At 38.3% G+C, this 10,642-nt stretch overlaps 1 protein-coding gene across 1 annotated transcript; it reads right to left on the bottom strand.

Annotated features, from left to right (window-relative positions):
• Positions 1-7,757: 7,757 nt before the first annotated feature.
• LOC103974059 (purple acid phosphatase 17) lies at positions 7,758-9,906 on the bottom strand. The gene is made up of 7 exons (XM_009388804.3): positions 9,562-9,906; positions 8,997-9,153; positions 8,811-8,918; positions 8,614-8,741; positions 8,388-8,516; positions 8,246-8,313; positions 7,758-8,168 (listed from the first exon to the last, which is right to left on the bottom strand). Exons 1-7 carry the CDS (start codon positions 9,760-9,762, stop codon positions 7,958-7,960), a joined length of 1,002 nt encoding a protein of 333 aa, XP_009387079.2. The 5' UTR covers positions 9,763-9,906; the 3' UTR covers positions 7,758-7,957.
• Positions 9,907-10,642: the final 736 nt, after the last annotated feature.

The following is a 10,642-nucleotide window of genomic DNA, read 5'->3' as shown; positions in this document are numbered from 1 at the left end:
GAACCAACCAAGAAGAAATCGGGGATTTGTCAGAGTCTTCGGAAGTCCGCCGAAGAGATCATCAGAGGTTCGCGGAGATCACTGAAAAGGCTCGGCTACTCACTGAACTCGCCACAAGATCAAGAGCCTGATAGGCGCCCGCCGGAAGAAATCCGAGGGTGTATCGGAAGTCCGCCGGAAGATTGCCAGAAAGCTCACCGGAAGGAGACTCGACGTTTACCGGTTGAAAACTTACTTAGGACTATATCCTGGTTAGGGGCCAACTGGGCCCAATATTACCTAATTTGGGCCAAATTTGAAGCCTATCTAGTGACCCATAGGGTCGGGCGGTGGAACCGCCGGACCGAGCGGTGGCACCGCCCAGAACCTGAGGATTGGGTGGTGGTACCGTCGGGCTGGGCGGTGGCACCGCCCAGGATCCGAGAGGTCTAGCGGTGGCACCGTCGGACTGGGCGGTGGCACCGTCGGACTGGGCGGTGGCACCGCCAGTACACTGTCTATTAGAAACTAACAGGCGGTGGCACCGCCAGCATCGGGAACTCAAGAGAATTCAAAATTTGGAGCCCAAATTTAAATCCTCTTATGGTCTATAAATACCCCTCAATTCTCAACAGAGAATACAACCTTTAAGAAGTTAGAGATTAAGATAAAGCCTTAGTAAAGTCTTTAGCAAGTCTTGTTTTCATATTGGTGTGTTCCTTGAATGTGTGAGTGTTTACCTTTCTTAAACCATTATTACTATAGCAGCAAGCTTTCGGTTTTTATCTTCTCACTTTATTCGAGCTACTTTCACCAAGTCATTCATTGTCGAATCGAAATCTCTACGTATTTATAAAATCGTTTTCAAACTTACGAGTTTTAATCCGCTGCACTAATTCACACCCCCCCCTCTTAGTGCCGCTCCAATCCTAACAATTTGTATTAGAGCCACGATTTTCTACTTTGGTTTAACACCCAAATAGAAATGATTCTTTATGGCTTTCAAGAGGGTCACTCTCTCATTCGTCCTTCCTTTTTCAATGGGATGGACTACACTTATTGGAAAACTCGAATGAGAGTTTTCTTACTTTCATTGAATCTCGAGCTTTGGAATATTGTCAAAAATGGATTTCAAAAATCTTCTCTTCCAATGAGTGAATGCGATGAATTGGAGAAGAAAGTTTCTTCTTTAAACGCAAAGGCTATGAATACCTTATATTGTGCACTTAACAAAAATGAATTTAATCGCGTTTCGATTTGTGATTCGGCTTTTGATATTTGGAGAACTCTTAAGGTCACTCATGAAGGCACTAGCCGAGTGAAAGAGTCCAAAATTAACATTCTTGTGCACTCTTACGAACTTTTCCGAATAGTGAGTCCATCGAAGACATGTACACCCATTTCACGGATGTCATCAATGGACTCAAAACTCTTAGTAAAAGTTTTTCTAACTTTGAACTAGTAACTAAAATCTTAAGATCCCTTCCAAAAAGTTGGGATCCAAAAGTTACGATCATTCAAGAGGCCAAGGACCTTAAGACATTTCCTCTCGAAGAACTAATTGGGTCTTTAATGACTTATGAAATGAATAATATGACAAAAAGAGAACTCGAGAACAACCTTCCAAAGGACATGAAGGATTTGGGACATAGAACACATGAAGACCACTCGAGCATAAGCTCAAGTGATGGTGAACTTAAACTACAAATGAAACAAAAATTAAAAAGCAAAAAGAACGGAACTACTTGCTTTGAACACAAGAAGAAGAACACAAATTGGGATGAATCGAGCTCCTCCGAAGATGAGGAGAAAATCTAGAAAGGCGAGGTGGCAAACTACGCCTTAACCGCTTTCAACGAAGAGGTAATCGAAATCCCCCTAATTTATTTTGAAATTACATAATACTTTAATGAGTTATTTTTAATTTAGTTTAGGATTAATTTTCTTAAAAATTATATGTTTAATAATTTAATATTTAAAAATAAAAATATAATAAAATTTTAAATATAAATATTATGTATGTGTTTGAGAAGTAAGAATGTGTATTTTGATGATTTACGATTTTAATTGAAACCATGCTTGATGTCTTAATGAAAATATTGAGAAGTTTAATATCATGCTTAATAATGATGCATGGCTTTTGAATAGAAGACTTGATGATCTTTTTTTTGAACTTTGTCTTTGGTTGTCAAACATGATGTATGGTTTTGACTTAAGAACAAAATTTGAGAATGCTAATATAAAGTCAATCACATAAATTAAAACTAAAGAAGTTTTAGTATATGTAAGAATCATTCAAAATTATGTTCAATGAAACCAATACAAAATGATGGAATGAAAATATTGAAATTTTGATACTATGATTTGATGATTTTATGCATGAGATTGTAAAGTTATACATAATAATTTTTGTGGTTTATTGATATTGATGGTTTTTATGATAAAATTCATTTTTCGATCCTAAATATTGATGCACATATTTATCTAGCATAAATGAAATAAATGACATGAATTTAAATAACTAGAAAGAGAAAAGCATTGTTCTTGAAAATTATTTTTCTCTATCTTATTGATTTATATGAATCTCTTGAAAATGATTTTGATTTGATGATTTGAATTTGAAATGAGTTATATCAAAATCATGAAATTGATTTGACAAATTGAATGAGTTGAAAATGAATGATTATTTTTCTCTTCAATATAACTTGTAAAATTTTTTTATAAATTATCATCTTGATTTCTCGATACATGAAATTTTTCCATGAATCAAAATTCTTTCATGATGTGATTCTTCTTGGTATTCACTAAAAATGATTATTCAAATTAACCTATGTTACTCGACATCTTGCTAATTTATGACTTGAATTTTATTATGTAAAATTTCTTGCATTCATGAAATGTATATTTCATCACCAAAATTCTCTTGATATTTTGAATAATATATGAAATACAAATGAGAAGTTAATGATCATGCATGATAGGATGTAATGAACTTTGACATTTAGATACCATCATTTGAAAAGCTATGATTATGTTGCCAAAATGACGTATCATGAATGCTTGAATATCATATATAATATGCTCATAATGATGATTGAGTTATTTGTATCGAAAAATGAAAGATATAGTTTTGAAATTGTGCATGTTCGAATTTGAAAATATGATAATGCATAATGATGAAATTGTGTAATGAAAATATTAAACATTTTGAAACCATGTTTTAGTATCATGCATAATGATCATGCTTAATAAATTTTGAAATTATGCATGATGAATCTTGCGATTTACGGATTATTGATTTTTACCATAATGAAAGTGTCTTATTGATCTTTGTTATAATAAATCTTACACTTTCGGTTTTAAACATGATACATGTTTTTATTTGGCATAAATGAAACAAAATCATATGTTTTGAAACAACCAAAAAGAGGAAAACATTCTTCTTGAAAAATATTTTGCTCTATCTTATTGATTTTGATGAATCCATTTGTATCATCTTTGTGAATATCTTGGATTTTGATAATGATTTTGATTATTTAAATTTGAATAATTTTTTATCGAAATTATGATATGATCTCTTGAAATTTATAACATGAAATCCTTTATGAATCAAGATTTCTTACTCTTTATTCTCTTACATTTTGAGAAAATTTTCAATATGAATCATAAGAGTTCTTATATATAAATTGAAATTTTTTTCTCCTACGTTTTCTTTTGTGATTTACTAAAGAGAATATCTTTTTTTCTTAATTCTTAACTTAAAATTTTATTTGAAAATATCTTATTATTTGATCTCCTAAGATCTCTCTTTGAATATTTAAAGATGAGCATTTTCTAGATGAATCATGATTTTGATGATTGAATATTTGATATGCATGAATTGAGATCTTGCTCTCCTACTATTTTTTCTATTCACCAAAAAGAAGACTAGTTCTAATAAACCATGATATGCTATATAAATTTTATTGCATTCATGAAGTAATGTTTCATCACCAATTTTTGTTTATATTCCTTCATGTGATATATGAATGCATGAAACACTTATGATATGATTTTTTATACAATTCCATGTATTCATGAAATATTTATCTCATCACCCAATTAATTTCTCTTGATACTCCTAATGTGATGAAATGAAATTATGCATGAAATACAAATGGGGAGAAGTTTTGATCATGCATGGTAGGATGCAATTTGATAAATTAATATCATCATGATTTAAAATATTTATGATTTAAAATTATGCATGCAATTACTTTTTATTATGATGATATATGCATATAATGTGCATCATGAATGCTCTAAATGATGAATGCTTTGTATCATGATTAAAATATTGATAAATGCTATGATTTATTACCAAAATGATGTATCATATATGATATGCCCATAGTGATTAATTTATTTGTATAATGCATGAAGTAAGGATACAAATGTAAAGTTTTGAAGTTGTGCATATTTTAATTTGAAAATATAATGATGAACAAATAAGATTGATACTTACCTTTATCATGATTTAGAAATTGATGTAAAGGGTCTTTCCTTCTTTTTGACAATGACAAAGGAGGAGATAGCTAGCTTGCACAAGACAAGAGAAGCAAAAATTACAAATGTACATATCGCAAAAAGGAACAAAACTTATTAGTTTGCTCAACTCAAAAGCAAGAAATACTATCTTGTAGTTTCAAGCAAAAGTGTTATCTTGCAAATCTCAAAGAAGCAATATGTGCCGAGTTACATATTTTGAAAAGAGGCAAAATAATTCATCTTGCACATCTTTTTGCTAACTTTTTATGTGTAAAAGTTGATAACTTGCATACTATAAATTTGCATACCAAATGTGCAATCTTACCTATCTCAAGAATCAAAACATGCTAACTTGCACATCTAGCAAACTTGTGTATTTCAAGAAGCAAGGGATGCTTTCTTGAACATCTCAAAACTGCTAGCTTGCATGTTCTAAAAGTGTTGTAAAATTTGCTAGCTTGTATGTTGTAGTAATTGCTATCATACTACCTTGCATATCGATGATAATAGCACAATTGCATGATGATAAAACTAAGAGATTATATTAATTATACAATGTGTTGAACTTGGATATTTCAAAAACTTACAACTTGCACATTGCAATAGGAAGCAATAATCATGAGCTTACACAAGAAAGCTATCTTGCATTTGCTTTTGATTTTTTTTTTTTTTGCTAGCTTGCATGTAGCAAAACTTACATATCATAAAAATTGCTAGCTGGTAGTCTAAAGAGAAGTAAACAGTTGCTATCTCAAGAAAAGCAAACATGCTAAACTTGCACATCTTTAATTGCTCGATTGCATGATGATAAAATTTAACACTATATTTTTTCATGCAATGTATTGAACTTTATATCTCAAACACATAGAAAGTGACACTTCTCTTTTTTATTCATGACAAAGGGGGAGAAGTATGATCATGTTATGCATGATGACGTATTGTAAATATTCATGATGAATATTTACAATAACTTGAATTCGGCTTGAATTCAAGATTCTATCAATATGGCATATTGATAGGGGGAGTTTGTTTAAACTTCGGGAATTAAGGTTAACTCCGTCATCAAGTGGTTGTCATCATTAAAAAAGGAGAGATTGTTGAATCTCGTATTTTGATGATGAAACCACTTGCTATGTGTTTATGATTTAATCTGCGTTTTGAGTGACGCAGGATGCTTCGATCAGGATGAGACAATTAAAGCAGGAAAATCATGTTGTGCCAGAGGAACATGTCAGAAGATTGGACGTCGGGCCGGTGGATCGGTCGACGTATCGATAGAAGGCTTCGGGCCGTGGATTCGAGCATCAGGCCAAGAAGAGTGGGTATTGTGCCAAGGATATCGGAGTTGCAGAGTCAACTAGCCAATTGGGCAATAGGCCGCAAGAGAGGATGATGCGCCGAATAATCGGACAAAGCGTCGAGGGACCAATGACATGCCGGACAACTTAATTAATTGCTTAGGAGTAATTATCTAGATCGAACTTTTATTTTACATGTGCAGGATTAACTACGATAGCTTGAAGACATAAAGCAAGTCTACCGGAGTCAAGTTCGATGGGTGTTCGAGAGTCCGAAGATTCGTCAGAGATGCTGCCGAAACCAACCGAGAAGAAATCGGGGACTTATTGGAGTTTTCGGAAGTCCGCCGAAGAGATCGTTGGAGGTTCGCAGAGATCACCGAGAAGGCTTGGCTACTCGCTGAACTCGCCACAAGATCGGGAGCCCGTTGGGAGTCCACCGGAAGAAATCTAAGGGTGTATCGGAAGTCCGTCGGAAGATCGCCGAAAGGAGACTCGACGTTTGCCGGTTAAAAACTTGCTTAGGATTATATTTTCAGTCACGTAGTTTGCATATAATTATGGTTAGGATTAAGGGATAATCCTATATCCTGGTTAGGGGCCAACTGAGCCCGATATTACCTAGTTTGGGCCAGATTTGAAGCCCATCTAGTGACCCATAGGGTCGGGCGGTGGTACCGTTAGGCTGGCCGATGGCACCGCCCAGGATCCAAGAGGTCCAGCGGTGGCACCGCTAGACTAGGCGGTGGCACCACCAATACACTATCTGTCAGAAACTAACAGGCGGTGGCACCGCCACTAACAAGCAGTGGCACCGCCAGCATCGGGAACCCAAGAGAATTCAAAATTTGGAACCCAAATTTGAATCCTCTTAGGGTTTATAAATACCCCTCAATTCTCAGCAGAGAATACAACCTTTGAGAAGTTAGAGATTGAGATAAAGCCTTAGCAAAGTCTTTAGCAAGTCTTGTTGTCAATAGCTTAAGTGTTCACCTCCCTCTTTCTCTTTGAAAATCTGTAAGAGTGTGAACCACTTGTAAAAGATTGTAAGAGAAGTATTTGTCCTTCCCCTTCAAAGTGATTTGCTAGTGAAAGTTGGGAGCCTCATCAAAGAAGGCTTCGTAAGTGGATGTAGGTTATTTTGGCCGAACCACTTTAAATTGGTGTGTTCCTTGAATGTGTGAGTGTTTACCTTCCTTAAACCGTTATTTATATAACAGCAAGCTTTCGGTTTTTATCTTCTCACTTTACTCGAGCTACTTTCACCGAGTCATTCATTGTCGAATCAAAATCTCTACGCATTTACGAAATCGTTTTCAAACTTACGAGTTTTAATCCACTGCACTAATTCATCCCCTCTCTCTTAGTGCCGCTCCGATCGTAACACATTATAGGAAGTCACTGATGAAGACCCTCTCTCTCTTAGTGCCGCTCCGATCGTAACACATTATAGGAAGTCACTGATGGAGATAGGATTCGGCTTGCATGTTTGGATTACTGATCCATCTGGTTGATTGGTACCAAATACAACTGCAAGCAAATCTATCTTTGGCATTACAAACTTAGCTAGTCTTTTCAATTGAGACGAATACAAGTATCATCTCAGGGCATTTTCTTTCACAATTTCATCAGCCTACATCGGCTGTCATATACTTGCATAAGCTTTCTTTCATGTATGTGCCCTTTTATTTGGCTGCTCTGCTTGACTTTAAATCCAATGTGCTATCGACTCATTTTTGTCTTCATCTTCATGGTCTCTTAGATGTGCAAGAGACTGAGAAAAAACCAACCTTACAAGTGAAATCTCTTCTCTTATTGTCCCTATGTAAGACTCACATTGTGCCTCAGAGTCAAGAAGCATAACTAGCATCTTCTGTTCAGGAAAAGGAAAGGAAAGATTGGACACCAAAATTGAAGGCAAATGTAGTGGAAACAGTCACAGAAGATCAATCATAGGCAATATAATTTTCATTATCATGTAACTTTCAGTATAACTGTATGAATGATCCTTGAATTCTCTCTTGTACAGTGCCACAGTATCATCTTAACTAGCAGACGCTTAAGGTACCCAATTCCAAGGGCAGAGGCATCCCAATCCTAACTTCTTCAATGGCAACATATCCACGAGTGACCCACGCAAATCTTGTCATGTCCTACACTGCAGGGTGGAGGTGTTTGCTCGCACTCCATTCATGAAGAACATGGCCAAACACATCGTAGAACACAATGTCAGCAGCTGTCCTTGTTAGCTGCAGCGACATGAAACCTTGACCATCGTAGAAGAATCGAAGCTTGTCGGAGGTTGGAGTGAAGACTCCTCTCCATGCCATCGAACCGCCGCCGCTTGTCAGATACTGGATTTTACTGCCAATGAAGAATTATTTTCAGATTGATGGAATCTCCAAAAACAATCCGTATCGAAAATCCAGCAGATACTTCACCTGTCATTGCTGCTGATGTGCTGCAGGCAATGATCATGTCCATTGATGTATAGATCAACACCATTTGCCTGTGGCTTTATCAGGATCAAGATCTGGATAACCAAGAAGTTGTCCTTTGCACAAGGTCTAGGAATTGGATTACCTTAAGAATCGGCAGAAGCAAACTGAGAAGCTCAGCTGTGTCTCCATGATGACTGGCACTTCTCATCGTATGGTGTCCAACAACAATCTTCCATGGTGCCGTAGATGCTTCCAGTGCAGCATCCAAATCCTAATGACAATAAGATTGTTTAGTCTTGTGTTCTTCGCCATTAAACTTCCTCATATATTTGACTAAATAGGATGCTTGAAGATGCATGCAAATACACCTTTAAGAGATCTGAGATGTATGTTTCACGAGGTGCCACATCTCTCCAGTCATAGTGATCATTCTCTGGGTTGGTCCAATAAGATTCCACAAAGGGAGTGGTGTCCACAAAGAAGAAGTCCACAATTTCTGGCCACACAGAAACAACCATGAGAAAGATACTAGGATCAAATAGTCGTGAGGCCGAACAAATTTCACCTGCATTAAGGATGAAGGATCTCAAGCAAAGCCATCGGCTATCGATCTTTTGGAGAAGAGGGCTCAACTCTGCTAACACATCACCTCTGTAGTCATGATTGCCCAAAACTAGAAACACACACCAGAAAAGATTGATCAAATAGGTAAAGCAGAATGAACACATTGTTATCCATCTGATTGGCTTACCGCTGTACCATTGCTTTTGCAGGCTCTTTGCAGTGTATACGTTGGTGAATGACTCCTCAAATGCCTTATCTCGGACATCTTTGAGGCCATTATCATAGAAATTATCTCCGGTGGATATGACCAAATCTATATCCATCTCCTCTCCGATCTTTCCCATCTACGTACATATACATACACATAAAATGGCCTTGTAAACAAATGAATTATAACCTGCAACATCTTTTACCATGCGAACAAGTTAAGCTTGAAATGATCCATTACTGAACTAGAAGGGCACATTCCATGAACAATCAACAAAATGGACTTCCACCAGCTAAAATTTCGATCCTCCCCAATTGCCATTACCTTGTTCGACATAATGAGACCTTTCCATCTCATCTTTCTTCACTTGGAAGGCAAAATAGAAATAAACTACTCTGAAAAGTAGATTCTTTGAGGGAAGGTAGGGGGCGAAAAGGGATCTTTTGGTTTGTTTTGTGAAAGGGGCGATCGAACTATGAAGAGAATGGCATTTTTTAAGATATTGGAGACGAACAAAAAAAAAAGCTGAGAAGACGAGGTTTGCCTGAGCCGCGACTTGCGATTGATTGAATTGCCCTTTCCTTCCCCAGTCTCCGACAACCAAGAGGCTGAGGGACCCGTCGGCCTTGGCCGGGCGCTCAAACCGCGGCAGCTCCGCGGAGCAAGGGAGGAGGGCTGGCATCACCGTCGCTACGGCAAGGAGGACGAGGGACAGAGCCGTGGTCTCGAGCGCGACGCCGGCCATGGCTCTGACAAATCGAGAGAAGAGAGACAAGGGCAATGGAAGGAAGTACTGATTCGGTGGAGAATGTGGGGCTGGTCGACGGGGTCGGCCAGGTTTTATAGGAGGTGGAAGTGGCGTGCAGGCGGGAGACACGAGAGCGGTGGACGAAGGCAGGGGGGAAGGACCGACCCGTACCCGTAGTAGGCAACGAGAATGTTATCCAATCATAAAGGTTACCGGTCGACCCGTAGAGTTATCATGCGATGGTGGAGGGATGGGGGTTTACCAACCCAAGGACGGTACCAAACCACGGGCTGGGAAAGTCGTGTGGAGGGGAGCCGCGAAGGGTAAGAAAAGCATATTTGGCGATGAAAACGCCGGGTGATCGCGAGACGTGGAGCTGGTACAAGTGGGTCCCGCGTGGAGCACGAATCACAGACAAGGTAAAACGGGGGTGGCGCACTTCGGTTTTCGGACTCCTCGATGATATAATGGGTCCCACAGAAAACGACAAATCCCGTTTAGGTAACTCACGAAGGGTAAGAGAAGGATACGTTGTTGCCAGAAGCAGGTGCTCTACTGGGTCCCACACAACACATCAGCCGACCAAGCCGCGGAAGTTGGTTCGCGTAACTCCCGAAGGGTAAGAATAGGATGCTTGGCGGCCACCAGCAGATAATCCCGTGACGTGGAACTGTTACGTGGGGGACCCACAGAAACGACACGCCAGAAGTAAGGTAAGAACGCCGTGTGAATGACGGGGTAGGTAGCTGTTTAACGTGCCTGGTCAGCTGCCTCGTCGACGTGGTGTTCCTTAAACTATTCAGCAAGGAGGCCGAACGCGCGGGCGGTGCGTGTTTGTCATTTAGAATGGGAGCAGGTTAGAGAAGAGGCGACGGAG

The sequence above is a fragment of the Musa acuminata genome, chromosome BXJ3-11 (genome assembly GCF_036884655.1).
Source record: "Musa acuminata AAA Group cultivar baxijiao chromosome BXJ3-11, Cavendish_Baxijiao_AAA, whole genome shotgun sequence".
In the NCBI taxonomy this organism is placed as follows: Eukaryota; Viridiplantae; Streptophyta; class Magnoliopsida; order Zingiberales; family Musaceae; genus Musa; species Musa acuminata.
This window is presented reverse-complemented; position numbering and strand designations above follow the sequence as displayed.

What these genes read in the sequence shown, in the direction of transcription:
- LOC103974059 (XM_009388804.3), bottom strand. Translation starts at nt 9,762, where the DNA reads ATGGCCGGCGTCGCGCTCGAGACCACGGCTCTGTCCCTCGTCCTCCTT. An exon ending in AATCGCAAGTCGCGGCTCAG is followed by an intron (nt 9,154 to 9,561) that starts GCAAACCTCGTC and finishes ATATGTACGTAG; the next exon opens with ATGGGAAAGATCGGAGAGGA. An exon ending in ACATCTCAGATCTCTTAAAG is followed by an intron (nt 8,517 to 8,613) that starts GTGTATTTGCAT and finishes TATTGTCATTAG; the next exon opens with GATTTGGATGCTGCACTGGA.